A 23810-nucleotide genomic window follows, 5' to 3' on the forward strand; every position below is an offset into this window, starting at 1 on the left:
GTAACGTCGTTAAATGGCGAAAAATTTTAGTACACATAAATATCTGTGATTTATTTGTGCAGATATCGATATTCCGTTGCATCGTAAACGAAATATTGTCTGTCAAAATTAGAATACTTTAGAATATACGTCATGAGAAATGCACGTCTGCATGTGGCTTTTCTTACATTGTTTTAATATTTTTATCGAAAAATGTATAATTTTATACAAAACGTGAACTCTAAAGAAGATTATGTCGTAATGATAATATTAGTAATCTGTATTAACATAAATTATACAAAAGTATAATTTAATTACATCATGAAATAATTATGATACGTAAGTCTTACAATCCCTGAAGATGGCTTCTAACGTACGATTAATAATACTTGGAATAAAATAAGATAACATATGCGTAAGAACATTATTCAGCCCATTTATCTCCCATAATTTATCCGTTTTATATCTCACTTACAGACACACAATTCTGCGTGTGCTATCATTCTCCGGAGAATGCCGCGGAGCGCATTAACTCGCCGCTAACGCGTTCCTCAATCGACGCCTTAACTCGATTAAGCTGCCTAGAAGAATCAAAGGGCCCCCACGGCGTTTTGAAATTTATCAGCGATCAGTGTTGGCCCATTAGAGTCGGTGGCCGGCTCGAGGAGGGGAACCATGAATCTCTCTTTCTTTTTCTCTCTCTCTCTCTCTCTCTCTCCTTTTTCTGGTCTGTGCGCATCGTCCATTATACTATCTGATCGTGTCAATCTCTTAAGTAGCTAGAACCGACTAGGACCGCTTTGCATCCGCGCGATACCATCTTCTCCGTCGCTCGTGAACGCGAAATACCGGCGATCCTCTCGCTCATCTCTCTCAGAGAGATCGTGTCACAAAATTGTTGCTCGAAATATCTCTATTCGTGTCGATGAGGGAACGCGGAAAACGTAAAGTTATTTTATACTTTGATTACATACATTAAGTAGAATAAAAGCAATATAAAAACTGGATTAGACAGCTTCGCGAATGACTCGCAATAATATACTTTGGCGAGTTCATCTGATGAATCTCTTTTGCATGTAAATTAATTTTTTATTAATTATTTTATTATTTATAATACAGCATCAAGGGCAATATTACAAGAACAGATTTATAAATTTTCCGTTTCTCCTTAGCAGCTTGGAAATTTGTGAAATTATAAATTTCGCGTAAACGCGCGAAAGAAGTAGTAAAGACGACTCTTTACTCCGACATTTTATCGTTTCCCCTCTTCCCCCATCTCAATCCTGATCTCCGAATAATGTTACAAATTTTTCCAACAATAGTGTCGCGCTTAAATGAAAATACAGGTCGTTGGAGACATATACATATATATCCCTCGATATAATAGAGCGGCAAGTAGTAAGAGCAACCCACCGCTCCGCCACGCTGCATCTGCCCCGTAGGATTTAATCACGATGGTTACTCTATCCCGACCGAAACCAATTATTGCACAGACGTATCCGCGCGCATATACACGAGGCATCCAGTTATTCGAATCAGACGTGTATACGCCTACCCGCATCACAGAAATCCGCTTCTGCAAATATCCGTACAATCCGAACGATCGTCGCACGCGCAAACAATACGAGTGTTTCGGGGCTCATTTTCCGCCCCTTTTAATTTTTTCAATGTATATATATGTACAAATAAATGACTGAAATGCAAAATTGCTCGCGTGAGCGCATCTCGCGTGATATGTCAATCATTTATTTATAATTTGTTAGATATTTCATGAAGAATGAAAATAATCCTCCGCTCTCTACACGTATTCATATATTATACATGTTTTTAATAATACATATCTAAATTAATTAAAAATAATTTGATGCGGCCCATTTCAAGTTTCCCAGATACGTTTTCACATGAAAATAACGACACGCAACTTCCAGGTGTAAATTTCCAACTTCTATACTCGGATGTCGGTTGAAATTTCACGCTGAGCATGGTATACGAATAAACTTTTGACATGCACGCATGGTTGTACGCCTTCCGGAAAGCTAAATTAAATTAGCTGATAACCTTTCACCGTGATGCATCTGCAAACATTTGCAATTTCTGTCTTGCAATCCTGATTGGCTAATTAAAATTCACCGAGAAATTCAAAACAACGACATTGTTAAATTTTCTATTTTCTAGAGGGAAGAAGGGAGGAAAATTATAAACATATTCGTAAAACAAACATTTAAAAATAAATTTGCTGGATACTCATGTAAACTATTTTCCTCTTATTACTTTCTGAAATTTTTTATAATTCTCATGGAAGAAATTTGAACATAATGCTGGAATAAAATATTTTTTTTTTATAATAACTCTCAAAATTAGATAAAAACCATCATATGAATAAATAAAGCTATCTAAATCCAGTTTTTACAAAGTTCTTTTGCATATGTGAACATTATTACAATTTTCGTAGAATCACTTTTAATATTTTTTCACCCGTTTTGCACTCGATTCTGCTATTAAGTCACGTCATAACAAAAACGTTCTACAATATAATGTATTTTTGAGATTCTGGTGTTCATAATGTTGTCAAATTATGAAAATGTCCAGATCTTTTACATGCAGACACATTTATCTGAATTATTTATTTAACCTAATCATCTCTCACCAGAATTCTGCGCAAACTTCTTTTTTAAAAATTAATATATATATATACATTTACACATTTTCTGGCTCGTTAGTCTCGATATATAGATTCATCCTTGAGAGAAGAAGAGAGGTCAGGCGATTCAGAACAGACTTGGTCGCGGATGCATATGTCGAAAGAGATAATATGAACAAAGAGATCGCAAGAGAGAGAGAAAACAGAAAAAGTCGACAGAGATGGGTTGAGGCCAAAGAGAAGAGAGGAGGAAACGTGAAGCGGCGGGACGGTAGCGTCGGGAACCAACGTTCTCCAGGGGGAAAGAGAAGAGAGGGGAGGAGACATTATTGATTGTTGTTGATAATTAGCCGGTACAGGCGCGCGCGTCAATCACCCGGCCAAGGCGATGTTATTAGGCTGTTGGTTAGCGCCGGGCGAAGCTTCTCGCGAGGAAGCTATACGCCGGGATTGTATATACGTGGATGTTGCGTGGATTACATGCGCGTGTACGTGATCGTGGATGCGTGTCACACTGGCGGCTGCGCGCACGCTCGCGCGAATGCGCGCGGAACGCCCGCCATTGAGCCACCCGATTACCTCCCCATTTCCTTCCCCCTCACAATTCGATCTAATACGCTGCGCTGCGACGCGAGAGAAGGTTAATTATGCAGTTAATGAGAGCATTTAGATATATATACACTCGTGTATACATGTATACGTATACTAAAGGGAAAAAATGCTTATTTTTTAACAAGAAATTGGTACCTATGCACCCTACTTATATAGGATACATACATACGTTTGACAATAAGATATATATTATATATATATATATATATATATATATATATATCAAACGGAGTTCCTTTGGAGAGGTGCTGCCCAAAAGAGAAACTTTCCGATCGACTGTACGGATCGAGGCGAGGGTAGAATTTACGACAGAAGTGGGTGCGGAGAAAGGAAGGAGAGAGAGGGAGGGTGGCAGGGTGTATACGATGGAAAATACCTATTTGCTCCCGCGGTCCCGCAGGATCAATCTCTTCGTCGCTGGCGCTGTTCGGTTTCTTGGACGATATTACACTCGGGGACGGGAATAATGCGAGGTTTGATCGGGCGTTCGTCGACGAGTAACCGCAACACCCGGGATGGATGTAATTTGCAGGGAAAATGATCGCGTAATAGTTCGCCCAGTGAGCGACGCGTTCTGCATTGTGTGGCCTGTTGTATAGTCGCATTAATCTCAGCAGAATCAAGAAAGAGTTACGAGAAACGTAAGATTAAAATCTGTTTGTATTTGTTTCCTCTATTTTTATTCATTTAATTGCTCGCCGCAGAGAGTTTTTATAACTTTTATAAAATTTCTTGTAAACTTCGCATTTTTTTCATGTACTACGCAAATTCTTGATATACATAGATAGATTTTCAATTAAATTTGTTAAATAAAAATTACGAGTGTTTTTAGAGAATATTAATATTTATTTGACAATCTCTGGATGTAAGAAATGGCGTGAAAGTTTAGCTTTTCGGACGATATTACCTCGAAAATGAAAATAACGCGAGTTTTGATTGGGCATTTGGCCACGAGTAATCATCGATGAAAGGTATAATTTGCGAGGAAAGAGATAGCGTATTAGCTCGCCGCGTGTTGACGCGTTTTAAGTTCTCTCATAGCGACGCAAAGTGCTCGAAAATTACCCAGTGATTACTCACTTAATGATTTAATCCGCAAAATTGCACGGTCTGGCGACGATCGCGTAATTTACGAAAAAATTATAATTTATACGAAAGTAGGTGAGAAAAACAAGTGTACGATAATATACAGTAGTAGACTTTTATTTTCGAAGTAAGCGAGTTTTTTTAAACTGAATAATGTGCACGAGTAATATTTGTCTTTAGAAGACAAATTTTTGAAGAAGATATTTCGAAAATTGAATATTAAATCAAAAGTCACTCTCGATGAAAAACGATTTAAAATTAAATTCTTTTCCACGAAATAAAGATAGATATGTTGGAATTAAAGTATTACAAGCGAAATGTCAATTAAAATATACTAACTATATCGTGGTATGACATTTTCTCATTCTTCCGAAATAACTTGAGAATTCACCGGCAAAATATCTCCAGTTTTTCTCTGAACTTTTTCTGCATATGCATGAAATAATATTGCACGTCATAATTTGCGGCGAAAATTCGACACGCGCAATATCGCATCGGAGAGATTTATATTTTCTAAGACCGCGATGTAGAGCTTTTCTCTCATCGCGATGCATCTGCGCTTTGAAAAGCGAAACAATTAAACATAATGCGCCTGTCTGACACGACGACGACTATCGCAGTCGGTCGGACAATTAATCTCCGCGCTTTAAATCGATTAGACCTCGACCGAAATATACCGAGCACGAATGTATACTACGTACCACGTGGTCCCTATAACAAATACATCGCGGACATGTTATTTACAATGAAAATGCGATCGCGTGTTCGTTTCGACGGCGTAAGTAAATCTTGCCTCCGTTTCCGTTGCGTTGCGCCTTTCGTTAACGACGATAACGACGCGGCAATGTGGCCGTCGCCTTAATAAAGAACCGGATAAGCGGCGATAGGACCTAATTCCAGATGCATGCGTATGTCGAGTCGGTCGGACGCGTGTCGCCCGACCCTGATATAGAAAAAGGTGCGTGCCGACGCGCACTTACAACGATGTTCTCGTTTATCTCGCGAACGATTAGATGATTCTTTCGGGACACCGAACGTTTGGAGATAAAACCATTTTCGATGTGAAAGGAACAATTTGAGCACAAATTATATGCTGCTCACTTACGTTAATTTTTTAATTAATTTTAGTAAACCAGAAATCATTTTAATAAAATCTTTATATTAATAAATTTTTATATTAAAAAATTATATTAAGCAAATATATGCATTAAATAAATATATTTTTATAGATATATATTTTTTTATCATTATTCATATTATTTTTCACTACAAATTAAAACAGAAGCTTCTGTGCTTCGTAATCTTCATCTGTTTCTAAAAGAGATGAAATAAAAGAAATTGATTTCAAAGTAGCCATTAAAGATATGTCCGCTAGGATTATAAAATTTTATTGTATTTTACACAAATGTTTCTCCCAGTCTTTTTATAACGTTTATAAATGATTATTTCCCGTCAGTTTCATTCTCGATAAACGATCCAATCTTCATCAACATTAATATCATAAATGAAGAAAGGAGAAGAAAGAGAATAATTCTTACTTATTTTCTTAAATTATTGACTAAGAAAGAATAGCAATTTAACTCATTCCCTTCGTTTTTTCAGCGAAATCATATTGGAAGAAGGTTGATTAAATTTCTTAATGATGCATCCTGCTTCACATGAAACGCCATTATCGCTCTGATCCGTGTCTTATCTTTGACACACAAGCTCATTTCGAGATTACCGTATCTTCGTAAGAAAATATGACAACCGATACTTTATGTAACGCTTTCGTCCGACGAGAAAGATAATCCACCTATCGAACCATAATCAGCGTCTCTTCCCTCCCTCCTCTTTCTCACCCTCCTCCTAGTAACGCATGCATTAAATACACTAATTAATCCTCGTTGTCTCTTTTACATTCAACGAGGCATAGAGCATCGCATTTCGCGCCTGCTGGGTCACGAATCGCAGAAAAATGTCTAGGCGCGAATGACATTTTAATGCGCGACCGAATTCACGAATAGACACACACACATACATGTTACATACGTATACGCATGCAATTCTGCATAGCCACGCGGCACTTCTAATAGCTACTATTATGCGCGTATAATGGGGGTAATAGCGCCTGCGACTCCGGATAAATCGATCACCATTACCGCTCCTATTACCAGTAACGACCGTTTCCGAGGAGACCTGACCAACTTGCTCGCTCGCTCACTCATATTCTCTCTCTCTCCCCATTGCGGCTTCCAGGTGAGAACAGCTGCAACTCCACCGGTGGCGGCAGCGACGAGGAACTCGGCGCAGGCTGCGGAGAGGACATAAACGGTAACGGGGGTAAGAAGAAGCATCGTCGCAACCGGACGACCTTCACCACCTACCAGCTGCACGAACTCGAGAGAGCGTTCGAAAAGTCCCACTACCCGGACGTCTACTCCAGAGAGGAGCTAGCCATGAAGGTCAACCTCCCGGAAGTACGTGTTCAGGTGAGTCAAAAGAAAAAAACGAATTGACAAGTCGACGCGGAGGAAGCTTAAACGTCAACATAGTGACTTTTGAGTCTGGAGGCTGCCTTTTATTGCACAAAGATTTTTTAATTGCGTTAAGATTAATTATTATTATTTTTCAAGCAGATCCCGTAGATAAAAATATCTCTTTTCTTCTTGTTTTTTATGAAATAGAGAAATGAGAAACTTTTTGAAATCTCCGTAAATGTTTAATAGATTTATAAATTTAGTTTATTTCAAATTTAGAATCTTAATTTTAAGACGTAAGTATCTGATATATTTATTCTCTATAATTAACACTAAAAGATGTACGTTTTGACATGGAAATGGGACGAATATTAAGACGTTGTTGAAATTAAATTAGGTAAATAATGCAACGTATCATCGTTGCGAGAAAAAAGAGGAGAGAAAACTCTTGCTTGTATATTTGGCTGCAAGAGAAATAATTTTACGCGACCTGCAGCACGAACAGCTGATTTATCCTTCCTTAGCCGAAATTTGACGGATATGACTGTCGTGTTCGTGGCGAACAACCGGCCGGCTGGGTTAACGCTGGCGTTTCCGTGCAAACAATCGGAACGGCAATCACTGACTGGCGCGCTTGAGCCGATGTATTAGACTAAATTAAATTAATTATGTGCGTGACAACGATAAAAGCACGCAGTCGCGTGCGACAACGCATCGATTAGGCTCCCGAGGGCACGCTTGCCGAGCGGGACCAGTGGCGCAGCTACTTCGCGGTTTCAATGGTTCAACAGAATCGTAACTTTGAACTCGATAAGACCCTCGTAAGCCTCAAGTCTTTCATTTTATTTAATTTTACGAGAATTGAAAAAATTCTTAAGTAAGATTAAAGCTCGAGCAAAAAAAATGTGACTTTTCAAATAATTATGTAATGTAAAAAATAATATAAAATATATGAGATATACGGTTATAGATATTAGATATTTTCAACACAACAATTTATAAATTAGTATTATACGAATTGTAATGACGGACCTGATAACGGTAATTTCATCTTCCTGAATGAATGTGATTTTTTTTCCAATGAAAAGAGGTAAAAGGGAGAAAGGTTAAGAAAGGAGTTCGTAAAAGGATCTCTCTTTCTCTCGGTCCAGACTCCATCACCACCGCCACCTTGTTACGCTATTGGGCGGAGTTCTCGGCAACATGGGATAATAACCTGGCAGGCGGAGACTTACAAGCACCTGCTTTTTCTTTCTATATACCTTCTCGAACGCGGAATTGATTTTTACCGGGCGCTTGTCTCAAGTTCTTATTGCCGCGAATGGCTCTCGTCTGCCGGCGACGGTCAAGATTGCGCATCGATTGCAATTAGGGCTTTATCGAGGCGACCATACTAATTCGTAGTGTCGTGAGCAGATTCGGCACCCTCGTTAGAGGGTTGCGATTAAACACGCAATGCGAGAAACGATAAGAATTACCTTTACTCCTTAAATGGATTATGGATGGGTTTTAAAAGTGTGAGTGGCGATACGGAAATAGAAACAAAGTTTGTCTGTATGAATTGTCCATCTATTATTAAAAAACCGGGACTTTTATTGTCACTATTAGCAAACAGTTTATATGTGTATATATATTGCAAAATAAACATCGCTGGTAATAAAGTTGCTCTATAATTTTCTTTTCTCGCTACTTTAAATAGATGATGGATAGAAGCATATAAGCTAATTGCAGAAAAAATTAATGGCTAATTATATCATATAAATAAAATTTTATTTCACAAATATGTTAAAAAATGTTATATAGCGTAATTATATATAAAACTCGGAAGGAAAGAAATTAATGGATATAACTGTTTATAAATTATTTTTCGAAAAATTATTTCTGAAATAATAAGATTCGATTCAAATAAAAAATAAGACCATATGATAAACAAAACATCATAAAAAAATTGAAATAAATGTAACATTGTACTCGTGATCTTTCCATCATTCTTAGTGTAATTATTCTGAATGTAATGTAAAACGAAGCTATATTACATGGCAACACATTTTATTTCAAAAACGTTTAATAAACGTAGAAGATATATTCTCGTATAATCTTTTCTTAAATGCAGATGCAACTTAATTCAACCTAAACGTAACAAATTTATATGAGAAAATTTTGAAAAAATATACATGTGTTTTTTCCTATGCTCTCTTCTACGCGACACGCTGGAGTACTTGGATGCATTTATCCAATCGGTGTGAGAAAAAAAATTTTGAAAAAGGGAATCCTTGAACGAACCAAGCTGACTCCAAAACGATAGCGAACGAGGCGTCGCGATAGCTCGGAGGCGTCGTTCTCCAGCTGCGGGTTCGCAATTAAAAATTTAAATTGCGTTTAAAACCCGCCGAGAGCTGCCGACGCGCGCTCTTCCGCCTTCCGTCTTCGTCGTTCCTTCTCTTCTCTCCGCAAAGGGCTTTTTTCCCATTTTTTTTTTTTCGTTTTTCTCGAACGAGCGCGGTCCGCGCGCCTCTCGCTCGCATTTATTTTCTCCCCCGACTCTCTTTCTCTCTCTTGCTAATCCTGGCACCGCACCGTCTCGGGCCGCCTCCGGGGTATACCTAATCGCTTAAGCTTATTACGCCGCAGCGGACAAGGCGGTTGCGGAATCAGCTTGGCTCGCGAGAGATACAACGAGTTGTTCTATTCGCTCGCGCGCCCCGTACAGTTTCATCATTTTTAATTGATAGCGCACGCCAATCCCGTCTGTCGGATTTATTAGGCCGCTCAACGAGATGGTTTCGAAGGGACGGACAGGCAGAAGGGTAGAAAACGGGGGACGGGTGAAGGGAGGCTTTTATATTGGGCGTGGCGGAACGCGGACGGGATTCTGTCGGCGGTCGCTGCGGTCTGATTGTCATCGGAAAAGCGCCGCGCGTTTTCCAGCTTTTCCCAATCCGGCACACACACGTGTGCATGTGTGTGTGTGTATATATGTGCGTGTGTAGTGTTATGTGTGTGTGTGCGCGTAAGTTAACGCCGCTTTCGCGATTTCCAAGCGATTATCGTCGCTTATAGGATACGCACAATTACGTTACACATTAATTAAGACTGAATTGCTCCGACAAAATATGCCCAAGTTAAATAATCTTACATCGATATGAGAGATTCAATATGTTTCTTTTTTAATTATCTCTATTATTTATCTATGAACAGAAAAATATTCGTGCTATCTTTGGAAAGAAAAAAAATTTTTTTTAGTTAATTTTCATCAGCGTTAATGACGTCCGTGCAATTCTGAGTTGTTTGTAATATATCATACGTATATAATGAAACTTTAATAACAATTATTGTTACATGTTTGTTACGACTGTGTTATCAAACACACTTTTTTTTTTTAGAATTTAAAATAGAATCTGTTTTCATTTCAATTTTGCCTGATGAAACAGGGACGGCGATTTTAAAAGACTGTAACACACACGGTTTTAAACGCCTACTGTTTGTTATTCGTTAAAAGTACATTATTTTATACGCTGCGACAAAAATATTTCGACCGAATCAATTAACGGCCAAATGGTTTAGCTTTAAATCGCGCGTAATGTTTGTTTGCGTACTAAATCGAAAAATAGATTGCAGAAAATGTAAAAGGGAATAAAAGCTCGGGAATCATACGGGAAGCCGCATCTTTTCAAAGAGAGATAAATGGAATTGGGTAATGCAACTTCACTCGGTTAGATTTACGAGCGGGCTCGCTCGTAAATTACTAACTGTTCTGTAGCTTCGATTCTTCAACTGTCGATGTGCTCGACCTCGGCGAATCCCGCGTTTATGTAGTTTTATGGGGGCCTCTCTTTTTCTCTATCTCTCTTTCTTTTTCTCTATCATTTCCATTTTTATCCTAGCAATAAAATTTTTATTGAAGAATCGTTCGTTCTTTCATATACGTATACATTTTCGTTTACATATGTATATATACAATATATCTTTGTCATATCTATGTCATATCTATGTCATGTGATTATTATCATTAGAAATGATTTTCCAATAAAATGATAAAATTTTACGAAGCAAAATACGTTACATCCTCGATATGCTGCTGCAGCAATAGTATATATCAATAATTCGAAACAGGATAAGAGATAATAATAATAATAATAATAATAATACGGTTAACGAAACGTTCGTGCAAATTGATTATCGACTTTTCGGCTTACTAATTTGAACATGATGTCATTCCTTCGAAATAATGCCACGTTAAAATAAAGAAGTTTAAGGTAATATTCAATATATTTCGCGCGATATTTTCTCCTCTCGTTACCCCCAATATATCCCTATATATTGGAATTGGCATTCATCTTCGTTTAGCCGCACAATGTCTAATGCATCCCTAGCGCGTTCGATGATAATCTAATTTCAACATAGCACTAAAAGTCATTTCCGTTTCGAGTCTCGCTTTTTATCGGCTTTCGTGTGCCAAAACGCCGGCGAAACTACACGGCGATCTATTATATTATTATAGACCCATTGTTCGGCGAGGTAGGGAGAGGGTGGGAAGGGGTGGAAAGAGGGAGCCGCGCATTACTCGGCTGTCACGCGATCGCGCGAGAGCCCCACGTCGAAAAAAATAAACGATAGCCGACTAATTCGGCGATTTGCCGGGCGACTTGGCCGAAATCGATACCGAGCGCGTTTCGGTGGAAACACTTACTGGAATTAACCCACGGCAGGAAACACACATACACCTGCGGATTACCATTTAAAAAGTTTGTCACGAGAGAGGAAGCGCGATCATATTTGACGACTTGACCGCCGGGAAATCAACAAATTATTTTGCAAATTTACAATTGTGTATTGTAATATATGTATATGTATATATATAAATGTAATGTCTCTCGCTTCCTTTTGTTTCGTCTTGCGTTACGCAATATCGCGTTTCGAAATAGAACGGAGAATGTGTCACCCGTATAAAAATCTACTCTCTCTCTCTGCCATTGCGGCATTTTCAATGAAAACGAAATTCCGTTCCCGTTATTGCGTGGAGTCGATTGCACTTTGGCGGCTCTCACCGGCGAATTATTACTTCGCGTGCCGGTGTCGACTTTATTTCGGCGAGTAATTTGCGTTCCGCATACGTTTTTGATAAATACGATATCTGCCCTACGGTCTTGAGCCGCAACTTACGAGTTTAAAAGAACAATTTTGCGGTAACTGTATATAACAAGCTTTATTTACGGAAAACAGTTACTTTTATGCCTCGACTTTCTTTATTTTATTGCGTGTCGTAGGAGCAGAGGAAGATTCAAAAAATATATTTAGCTTTTTACGTATCGAACGAATTTGTATATATCGAAGTTTTCAAGGTAACTACGAAGGAGAAGATATAATGACAAGTAAAATTCTCGGAGACATCGTCATTGAGATTTATTAAGATAAAGATTGACGCGAAGCTCTTGCGAAACACTTTGCGAGAGCAAAACGCGACGTTATGCCGTAGGGGATGAGTCGACGGTGTCCGTAAATGTTCGCTTTGACTGCGGACAATGGAATCGACGGTGGTGTTGTCGACGAATCTACCGGGCAGGCGGAAAAAAACGGAGAGATTGATTTTTCGCGGTAGGCCAACTAATTCGGTACTAACGGGAAAGGGGCTGCGCGAAGGGAGGGAATGAATAAAGCGAGCGGCTGAGCAAGAGAGGACGCGGTTGGATGCCCATCGTTCCACGTCCGGCCGCTCGACGATTGCCAATTGGAAAAATACTCCAATCCGATTACAATTTTTTTCGATGGTCCCACACAACGGCGCGGAAAAATTTAAAACGATTCCGCGGAACGGCGAAACTATGACCGGGTCGGAGAAGAGAATCGGAGAGCTGGATATATCGGGATTGTACGTGTGTATATGCGATGGTCTTCTAAAAGCTTTCAAAAGCGCAATTAAAAAAACGATCTTCCATACCTTTCTGCGTTATCCGGAAGGAAATTCGGACCGTGTCGGCCGCGCGCTATATATATGTTTTATCAATATATATGTTGTACGAATATTACCCGATATCTCTCCTCGATGTTTCCAGGTTTATTCGCTTAAACCTACGTCAGTGATAATTTTCACGCGACGTCGTTTGAGAAAGATGATTTATCGCGATAAAGAAATTAATGATCAAAAGATTAACGTGTAAAATTTTTAATTGCATATATTGAAAATTTGCTCGACAAGACTTGTGAAAAATGCATTAAACATAAGATGGCAAAATGATATATATATATATATACATATTTTCAAGAAGTGTTTCACGATCAAAGTGAAATTTTTGCTTTTGGAGTAGTTATTCATGGAAGAATCTTTGTCACTTTTGTAACTTTTTTTCACCCTCATTCGAAATATCATTTTTATATATATATAAAACTTATATATATAACGGAGCTTATATATATATATCTTGCAGTCTTCATATCTCAAAAGGTGACCAACTCCTCGGACGAATTACAACACCACGAAAGGTTCTCGCGACAGAAAAATGATACCATGACGAAGCACAATGCCGATGTAATAAAGAGCGCTGATAAAATATCTTTTTTTTCACGCGACACTGTTTACCATTATTTACCGGCATGTCAGCACTTTACCCAAAGACATATGTATCTTCCACCAAATTTGACAAGTAAATTATTTAATACCACGATATTCACTACAGTGCTTAACTATAATTAGCTTGCAACTATTATTTTTTTATTAAAATTAAGTTATTCGATTTTAATATCCTGACATTTTCTTGATCCATAACATCGGATTATAATTATCTAGCTAATTGTTTAAAACTGAATAGCATCTCAAACATGTATATGTAATCAATATAAATTGCAGTATAAGGTACTTTTATTTTCTGTATTTTGCATTTTATGTGTTTGAAATTCCTTTTTATGATATTTCGCACTAAATTAGTACTTGCTGTTGTAAGGATACGTAAAAGGTTACAACTGATTGCTGGCGTCCTTTTTCCGATCGATAGTGAGAACGCTTATCGGAGCGTTTAATTCGGGATTATTAGGGGCCGAATCGTGATCGTTAGCACTGACACGAGTCCGGCACGAATCGCAGGTGACTGTCTGGGGTACACCTATATCTACGGGGTGTCAAATTAGTCACGCACGCCGCCTCCGCCCAACCCGTCGCATCGTCGAACAAGCGTAACCATGGCTACTGGCTCGCGAATTTCTCTGCGCGACGCAGCAAGCGCAATTGCGCATGCAACGCGCAGCGCGAGGGGGAAGAGAAAAGAGCGATGGAATTAAAAAAAATTGACGGGGACAGATCGCTCATTTATTTAGTATTTTTTTTTCACGTTAAATGTCACCTCATGAAAATTAAAACTTTTTGTCGCTCTCCACGTTCGCGAAATCGAGTAATAATTTGTATTTGCTCGCGCTTTTTCCGCATGACGAATTTATCGGCTTCGATGACGTTAACAACATACACACACTGGAAACGTTGAAAAGAATCGTGTCCAGCAGATCGAATGTGATTTGCTACGCTACGCCACACTATTCATTAAATATTAGAAAAGTCTTGTGCATAAATATTTTCTCTTCTTGATATTTATTTGATTTATTCTTGTTCACAGAAATGAATATGTTTTAATGCAAATTTTTCTTTCTCTCTTTTTCTCCCTTTCTCTCTCTCGAATTATATGTATATTGTACATTGTGGAAGAATTTTCTCTGAACGAATCGCCATAATTTCGCGAAGGGTCTCGTGGATCTTCGCAAGCGGATTAAGTAATCCCCCACAGTTTATCGGGCACGATTCTCACGTACCCCTCGCAGTCAACCAACCGAGACCCATCGCAATATTAATACCCATACGTGAACATAGTAAACCTGTTTACCGCGTAACACGCAGTGAGAATTTTCGCACGAGGTCACGGTCGGCTAATGGCACCTGAATCTGTTGTCGGCTGTGTACATAAATCAAACTAATGTTCGGATAAACTCAGGCGCGAATAGCGGTCAATAATCCCCAAATATATATCATACAAAATACATAAATATTACGTTCCTTTCTCGATATATCGTCCGTCAAAAATGAACAGACACAAAACCTGTCAAAGCTAATTCAATATAGTCACATATTTAATCAATCATGATTTTCTTACTAGATGTATCCAGCAACTGACGCTGATATAAATAAAAAGCTAATAAAAAATTGTTAAAAAAAATTATTTATATATATAAATAATTTATACATATAGATTGTAAAACATACAAATATGTGTATGTACATCTGATATCTTGCAAGTTAAAATAACGACGGCCAAATTATTAATTTAATTCCTTCGTTCAAGGAAAAAAAATGAGAGAGAGCAGCATAAGTCATAAAGTCTCGTTAAGCTCGTGGTTAATCGTATCAACGCGGTTACAGGCAACACTTCCCCTTTTTTTTATTCGCCCTTTATCGCGCCCGTCTATTCGTTTCTTACCCGCACGGTAAATGGCGCCAATAACGCGCCTTCTAATTCCAACAACGGGGAATTCATTCGAGAAGGGAGCGATGATGGGTCAGGATAGCTCTCTCTTTCGCGATAGCAGGTTAGATGGGATAAAACGCTTGGCTCGATATCAGAGAGAGGAAAGGCGGTCTCGCGGATACAAATGTTATTACGCGAAAGCACTCGCCCGATCTTTTCCCCGAGCCCCAATGGCCGCCCACCCTCTTTCCACCTTCTCGACCACCCAGCCGGATCGTTTTTCTTGTGGGTGCGATGTTTCCAAGCGGAAAATAAGATAATGGCCCGGCGCTAGGCGCGAAAAGCCCCGCGAGCGGGGAAAATGGCCCGGCGGGAAATAGCGAAGATCGTGGGAGCGACGGCACCTGTCCTGAGCGCGAGCGCGCGAGACGACGAAGGGCGCCCGTGGGAGGAAAAAAAAATAAAGGGACCGGAGCGCACACGTTCCTTCTCTCGGGGATGGGACTCGCGGGAGAGAAGATAGGAATAAAAGTGAGAGGAGAAAAGAGAGAGAGAGACACGCACCACGCGAGACGAGAGAAGTTTTGTCACACACCCTGCACCGGGAAGGTCTCGCGCGCGAGCGATCGCGTAATCGAGTCACCGTGACAAACGCGTGAGAATAAATCAAACGACACGACGCGATTGGCTCCCGGGGCTGATAGGACGAAATTGCGCGAGTCCGGAAACTGAGCAGATCTACAGTTTGCGAATTACCGAATCGGTAGCACGATTGTTATTTGTCATGTTAATCTAAGGGAACTTTCCAAGTTGGATATCAGCGATAAGTATTACTTGCATTTGCATTTTTATTGCACGTCAAAAGCGAAGTTATAATTAACAGCCTGTTAATTTAATTAATTTATATAATCTATATAATGTTGAAAATTTTATTTACGAATTTTATTCTCTCATACGCGAATTGAAGTTCGACGTACAACTCTTTTTGTTTTTATTGTGAATATATCTGAGAAGAAGATGAAAAAATTAACAAGAAATCATGTGATGAAGTATATATTTGACAAGTATCAATAAATATTCCTGTTAGGTCAAAAATCCTCTTGTCATTATTAATTAAATGGAATTAAAAATAATTCTAGACACACTCAACACAATAATTGCAACATAATAGAGACATTAACGTAAGTTATATTAATGGAAATCGCTTTTAATATAGCCGACGAAAATACGCTATTTGAGAGATTTTCGTTGGGTTCCTTCGCAACAGACTGTCAGAAGCCTTAGGTCGAGGAAGGAACACATCTCTCGATCCTGTAGACCGCGAGGGCACGCGGGGAGAACGAACTCTCTCTCGCAAGCGCCGTCTAACGAGTATTATAATTACTGTCGCGTAACTCAATATTGCACCCTCGATATGCTAAACTCCCGCGGAATATAGTGTTAATAGGCGTGGAATGGCGCGGGACAACACCCCGCTTCTATTAATTGCACTTCACCCTAAATGCAAATTGTTCGAAATTGAGCGAGGGCTCCCCGAATATTTGGAAACTCCATTACGGGCCAGTGTTCGTCCTTTCGTTCGTCGCATACACACGCGAGCGCGCACACCGTCTCGTTGTGGCCTAACGCGAAGGGCGGTTTCAATCGGGAAGGGTCCTCGCGATGAAAAATCTATCTAGGAACACGAACGAAATTAAATAGCGAAAAATCCAGAGCCTGAGATTGAAGTCGCGAGTCTCTTTTTACCATTTAAAAAATTATTTTCAGATAATTTCTAACGTCATTCGATCAGTAGATCATTATTATTCCCGTAAATAAAATTTCAATTCTATTCCGTCAAACAGAACGATGCGAATTATATAGTACAATTATAACAATGATACAATGTAATTAAGATATATATGGGAATAATAATTTGTATATAATATAAAAAACGAAATAAATAAGATATGCAGAATAAGACAAAAAATATGGAAAGAATTGAAACCGCGTACATTTATTTTTTAACAAAGAAATTAAAGGCGAAGAAATATGTGTCAATTCATGATTTGTTTGTGCAATTCAAAAAGCAAGTTACCGAAATGCTTGCAAAATTAAATGAAAAGTTTCGACGTTTCGACACTCGATCGTTGGACAAAAAACTTAAAACGTTCGGAGCAAATAAGGATGATAGAACGTTAGTCAGCGAAGAAAGATGGCGAGGTCCGTAGATGTCTTCGAGAGATTAGCTGTCCAAGGTTCTGAGGTCTGTGGCTCAATTAAGCACTCCGTTTAGCGCTTGACTAAAAAGGGTTGGGAGACCCTCGCGCCCTGCCCCCTCGAGCATCAATCATGTCGGAGCAACCCTTTTCCCGAGGGCGGTTTTGCTCCTCTATTGAGACGAAGTGTTGTGCTCAAACACAAAAACACTTCATTTGGCAGATTAGCTGTTAAACACTAAGGGTACACGCGCTGTAGCTATCCTCGACAAGCACGAAAAGTGTTTTGAGAGAAAAGCATGTTGGTCTTCGTACCATTTGTATGCGCAAATTACTAAAACGATTATAGAACAACGATTGAATGGAGAACACTTACCGTTTTGCTACCAAATTGCTGAGTTTTTATCTACAACATGATAATATCGTAAATGTAGCTATCGTGTTTTCTGTCCAATTTAAAGCTGCTTTAAATGATCTATATATAATTTTCGACAAAACGAGAATTCTATTTATAATTCTATTTATATATTAGTTCTATTTATAATTTTATGCACCGTATAATATAGAAAACATATATTTAAAGAAATAAAAATTACTTATACACACAAAATACATATATATCAGGATATTTATGTCAGAATATGCATATGAATAGATTTTAGATCATATAATAGATTTTTATTTCTTGTCACATTTTATAGATCGTTTTAAAGCAGACTTTACAAATCGAATCTGACATAATCGACAACCTTCTATCAATTTCTCTAATTATTTCTATAACTTATAATAATTTACAATTTAATATTTCTTTGATAAACGTATCTAATAGAATAATATAAAATCTAAAAATATGTAATAGCCTTTGCAATTTATAAAAATCACCTATACTTGTACGAGAAAGACTTAATACAATTAGTGCCTGATATACTGCAAGATCAATAAGGGAAGAGTTATATTTTCAAACAATTTAACATATAAAAAAATCTGACAGATAGGATAATCTATTCTTTAAGTTTCATGAACGTAAAAGCAAGTAGAGCGGAGGACCTACCACGTTATGGAAAATTAAGTATGACGAGGAAATAGCAAAGAATTTCCCACGAGAAGGGGAGGAGGTCTTCCTTGACTGTTCGTCGGCTCTTTCTGTGTCAGGAAAGAGAGTGGGCGGAGGAGAAACTTCTCCACGTGTAGGGTGTAGGGCACACATAGTACATTCGGTGTACGTGCCCCTGCTCGTTTTAATATCGCGTATAATATTATGAAGCCATTGTCGGCGTGCTCTCATTCCTGAGGCCGGCAATTAACAATTAGCTGGCGGTCCTTGTAATCGAATTACGGCGGCCATTGTCGCGGGCCCAGGTACAAACGTATTCAGTTCCTTCACTAGGTACCTTCGGTGCCGGCGTTCTCTATCCCTCTCCCTCCCCCCACGTCCCGCGGACCCTTCGAGACCTTATTGGCTCGTCTCTCTTTATTTTTTTCTACAGTGCTTTAAGATCGGATTTCTCGCCGCTGCATGCGCATAGATGCGGAATGCAACCGTGGTGGGATCCCTTACAAAGGCAGCCCGGGCCGAGCTCTGAATGTCACCACGTGAAAATATATCCGTTTCAGAGGAGTTTGAGATTTCGAGCCGTATGGAGGATCGCGCAGGTATCCTGCTGGATGCGAGGCGTGCCGCGATACACGACTTGTAGTAAAATAGCGGCTCTAGGATTAGTGAGTGTAACATTAAACTTGCCGAGTTTTCGCTCAGAGATATATACTACGAGATATATACTACAAGAATCTTTCGACGCGGATAAATGCGTTCATCCCTTAAATCGTTTCTCGATATCGTGTATCGTTTCTCTGCTCGCCAAACTATCTCGTTCTCGGCGTTGAAACATGGACTAATAATGAAATATGTTGCTGAGAAAATAAAAAAATTATAAATTCTAGAATTATCAAGATAAAATTAAAATAGAAAGAGTCAGATGGTGAATTTCTAGAAAATCTTTTTTTCTTTTTAATTTTTTAAAGTGCTATTGTAATATCTCTCGTGCAATAGATCTTATTACAAGAAGATATACAATTTGATTGTAATGAAAACTCTTATCTGTTGACGTCAATAAGTCGAGCGTTACATCGTCACAAAGTGACGAAATAAATTTAATCTAATCTGTATTACTATGCCACGATATTCTTCCCAAGGCGTAAAGCTGTATTTCAGAAAGCGCTCGATCCCGTTAAAAGTTCTCCTTCGAGCAACCCTAATAGGGAGAGAAAAAAAAGAGAGGGGGGAGAGAGAGGGAAGGAGAGAGAGATCGTGCCAATTATCAATTTCCAAATCCCGTTTGATTAAAGCCATTCGACTAGGAAAGAGCCCCCGCTTTATCGAGGCATCTCGCGGCCCTTTAACGAGTAACCGATGTCAAACGCAGCCGGAGAAGAGACCGACAAACGCGCACACAAACATACATATTATAGATGAAGCCCACGCGCGATTTACGTATATATATGAAGAGAAGGAAGGAAGAGAGGAAGGAAGGGAAGCTCGGGGTCACTCTCGCCGGGGAATACACCGAATTCGAGATATATCCAGGCAGAACCAACTATTAATTTGGTTCCCAGGCGTCGGATAGAAAGAAAGAGAGAGAGAGAGAGAGAGAGAGAGAGAGAGAGACAGGGGTAGAAGTACGAGCGAAGAGCCGGCACGAGAAGGGCGGGCACGCGAGGTGGAAGGAAGGGCCGGTGACGGAAGAGACAGAGAAAGAGAGAGAGGGAAGGCTTCAACCCAGGACCAGAAAGCCTTCGGGGCAACAGATTACTGTCTACGGCCTACACCCTTCTCGTCTCCCCTCTTTCCCTTTCCCTCTTCATCCCCCTTCAGTCCCTTTTCCGCCACTCTCTCGCGTCCTCTCCTCCTCTCGCATACCCATCTCCCGGTCGACCGTGGCTGGCCCATGAAGTTAATAATCATCAAAAGTCACAGTGTTTGTCGAGGGCGGCCGCCCTTTGTGCGCCCACGCGTGCTCCTGACGCTAATACGACTCCACCCGAGCTTTATTACGAGTTATTAGAGTTATTACATCGGCGACGGATTTTCACGTGCAGCGCGAGCGCGCACTCTTACGTTCGCGAGCGCGTGTTTTCTCGGTATCTCGTTTCGCTTTTTTTTTTATCTCCATCCGCCAAGACTTTTTTTCTTTCCCCACTTCTCTCTCTCTCTCTTTTTCTCCTCTTGCAACAAAAGAAGCAGTAGAATGATGATTAGAATAGTATACGATTAGATGCGTATATCCTAAGACATGATACACTTTGCAAAATAACGTACAAAGAAAAGCTCTAAACGTAAGTCGATTATACAGAAAACAAGAAATTAATTAAAAAATGAATTATTGTAAATCATTAAAACAGATAAATTGAAAAATAGGGACTATATTGGTTATTGTGTGTATAAAACGCGATTTGTTATTCTTATCACTGTATAATTGGCACTGTTATATTCAAAAGAATCGGCGATAAGAAATCGCAAGTGACGCGTAATCCACTTATCGTATTGCTGCTGCAATTACGTAGTAGCAAGCACGTGATTTCGTTCTATTTAGCTGTTTGCAATCCAATAAACAGTACTTTATGTTAATTTCATTTGACTGTAAGTGGCGCATTGGCCGGACTCTGATGAGTGTCTCTATAAACGAGCAGTCTTAATTGCGGTACAGTCAACGGGGATTGTATGCGGCAGAACCCCCGGCCGCGAAACGATGGCGTTGCTACTGGATGCGCGACGCAACGTAATTTCGAGTGCACAGACGCGACTTAATGGCGTTAAATACGCGCGCGCCGCGATCCAATTCTCGAGGTCTCTCGAGAGTCCAATTCTCTCTCCTTCGACTTCCCGTTAGCGCTAATCAAAGTTAACTAAACATGTTTTTTTTCTTTCCTTCTTACTAGAATTCTCTCTTTCGCAATACCGCGATCTTTAATCTTTATCTTATCTTAACCCGTGACGTAGCTGTTTTTTAACAACGATACAAAAAGAATTATATGACACGCAAACTTCTAACTGGTTAATTCTTAATAATTCAAGAGAATACCGCGAAGAAATTTATTTATACTTTCACGGTACGCGAAAAATTCGCGGAAATAATTATGAAAAAAATGTGAAAATTTATTGTCTTGATCGGCGACTTTGTGCAGAATTTTCCTTTGAATAATCGACAAAAGCGCGTGCTCGCGTACGCAGAGAGATCCGTTTGCAAGCCTCGTTTTGGCGCAAACATATTGTCTGGTAAATAGCTTCCTGCACAAAGGATGCATTCACTCGAAGCCGATTTCGCCGCCGTGTACAACGAGAAAATACAACGACCAGGCCAGACAATGTGGGCACGGTGTCAAAATACACGGGCCATACGGCTAATTTGTCGAATTTCGGTGCGGTCGCTCATTCACACCGTCCACCCGATCATACGCGCTGTTACTTAAAAATGTTGTTCGAAATTATATTGCGTATTGTGACTAACTTTTCGAGGATCGCTGCTGATTCATATTTAAAATGACTTTGTTACAAATTTATATCTGAAGTGGAAAATTTATTTGTATTACTTATATCGAGGTTTTGTCAAATTGTCTATTAAATTAAATATTCAGATAGATTCTGATAAAGATTGAGAGATAAGATCAGATAAATTCTCATAAATTATTTTATCCATCTTATAATTCTGATAATTTCGATAATATTTTTTATAATTATTAATTAAACGATTACGTGACATTTATATATGTATATACTTTTTTTAAACATAGAATATAACTTGACGTTGTAAATTTCTATATTTTTCAATGCAGTTATTTATGAAATGTGAAATAAGATGTAATGAAAAAGAATCTTCGTGTCTACATTGAAATTTTTGTGACTTTGTGACAAAAGCTCTCTTCGATGATCTAAGGATCATCCAGCGAAATCATTGTGCGATACGCGGATCCACTCGACACAACGACAAACGAACGATCCGATGGCGGATCTGTGAACGGTGTTACGGAGGAGCCGTTTAGTCTCATTGTAAAAGTGAAATCGCCTCGTGTTTGGGATGTTATTTGTAGCACATTAGTATTGTATCGCAGGACGACGGGGTTAGACCGGGGCGTTGGAGTGTTTAAGGGTGATTACACGCAACGACAAGGGTGGCTTTATTGGAGGATGTTGCCAGGGGTGCTCACTTATATCATAAAGATTTTCTAGAATGCGCAAAAATGAATACATTGATATTGAAGAATATCTTTAGAATAATCTTGAAAATATTAGATAAGCATATCGGATAAAATTTTCATTTATCTATTTATTGCTAATTTAATTTATACACGTACATATGAAATGATATTATTAAATAGCAAAAAGAAATAAATTATTCCATAAAAAATAAAATAAATCGCTGAAATAAAATTTACAATAATTTAATTCTTTAACTAGATTTATTTCTTCTTTTGAGGTTTTTGTTCCGATTCATATATACGCGCTATATTAAAACTTGCTCTTTATTCCTGTCTTGCTACTATCTCCCTTATAAATTAGATATTTCTTCTTTATTTTGCAATCTCAATTTTAACTCGTAAATGATAGTCATACTTATAGTTTATCTTGTATTTCATTGTTGCATTACATATACAAGATTACGTACACGTTTCAATAATAATTTGTGTAACACAAGAAACGCAAAATTCTTAGACGTTCAACATATTTATGTAAATTGACGCGGTCAACTTTACGTAATCTTGTCGAAATATATAGGATTAACTTAGGTGATTCGCGAGACCACCGCGTTGCACCATTAATTAGCGCCGTTTTAGCCGCAGTGCGGACGCGAACTGTGCTAAGAACAAGAATGAAATGAGAACAACTGCGTAGGATTGAATTTGGCCGACAGTTTGACAGGGTTGAAGCAGAGAAGGGGGCATAGTATCGGGAAAGGAGGGAGGAAGGGGCAGAAGGGGAAGGGGAGAGATGGGGAGCATAAAAAGCACGGAATAATAGACTCCAACCCTCTCCAAACATCTCCCTTCTCTATGCATACCTCGGTATCCTGAGCCGGAGAGAGAATCTAGGCTTATATTCGAAACGTGTCCTCGTCTTTTCTCTGTCTTTCTCATACCCTCTTCCCTTTCTCTCTCTCTCTCTTCTTTCCCTTCTAATATACCGACGATGGGGCTCTTGATAGACTTGTAATACACCCGGAAGAAAAATAGCCTCGTCTGTCTTTTTCCTTGTCCGCGGATTAGCGACAGTATTGTGTTAGCCTCTTTCGGCCAGAGAGCTATTAACATCGACGATTACGATTGTTAGTGAACATGACACGCGTAAAATGATAGAATCACTATCATGTCGTTTCTCAAAACAGCAGAGATAGCCTTA

General features: G+C 39.1%; 1 protein-coding gene and 1 long non-coding RNA gene across 3 annotated transcripts in view; one reads left to right on the forward strand and one right to left on the reverse strand.

Annotated features, from left to right (window-relative positions):
- The window catches only part of LOC145942937 (uncharacterized), a 64393-nt gene that overhangs the window by 27215 nt on the left and 13368 nt on the right, over positions 1-23810 (reverse strand). The window lies entirely within an intron of this gene.
- Positions 1-23810, forward strand: part of LOC145942675 (retina and anterior neural fold homeobox protein 2) — a 45254-nt gene that overhangs the window by 11994 nt on the left and 9450 nt on the right. For both annotated transcript variants that reach the window (XM_083049620.1, XM_083049621.1), the window contains exon 2: positions 6557-6789. In XM_083049620.1, coding sequence (XP_082905746.1) covers positions 6557-6789 — 233 coding nt within the window. The remainder of the gene's footprint in view (positions 1-6556; positions 6790-23810) is intronic.

The sequence above is a fragment of the Prenolepis imparis genome, unplaced genomic scaffold, assembly GCF_030444845.1.
Source record: "Prenolepis imparis isolate NDT839.2.m4 unplaced genomic scaffold, iyPreImpa1.0 SCAF_11, whole genome shotgun sequence".
Classification (NCBI taxonomy): Eukaryota; Metazoa; Arthropoda; class Insecta; order Hymenoptera; family Formicidae; genus Prenolepis; species Prenolepis imparis.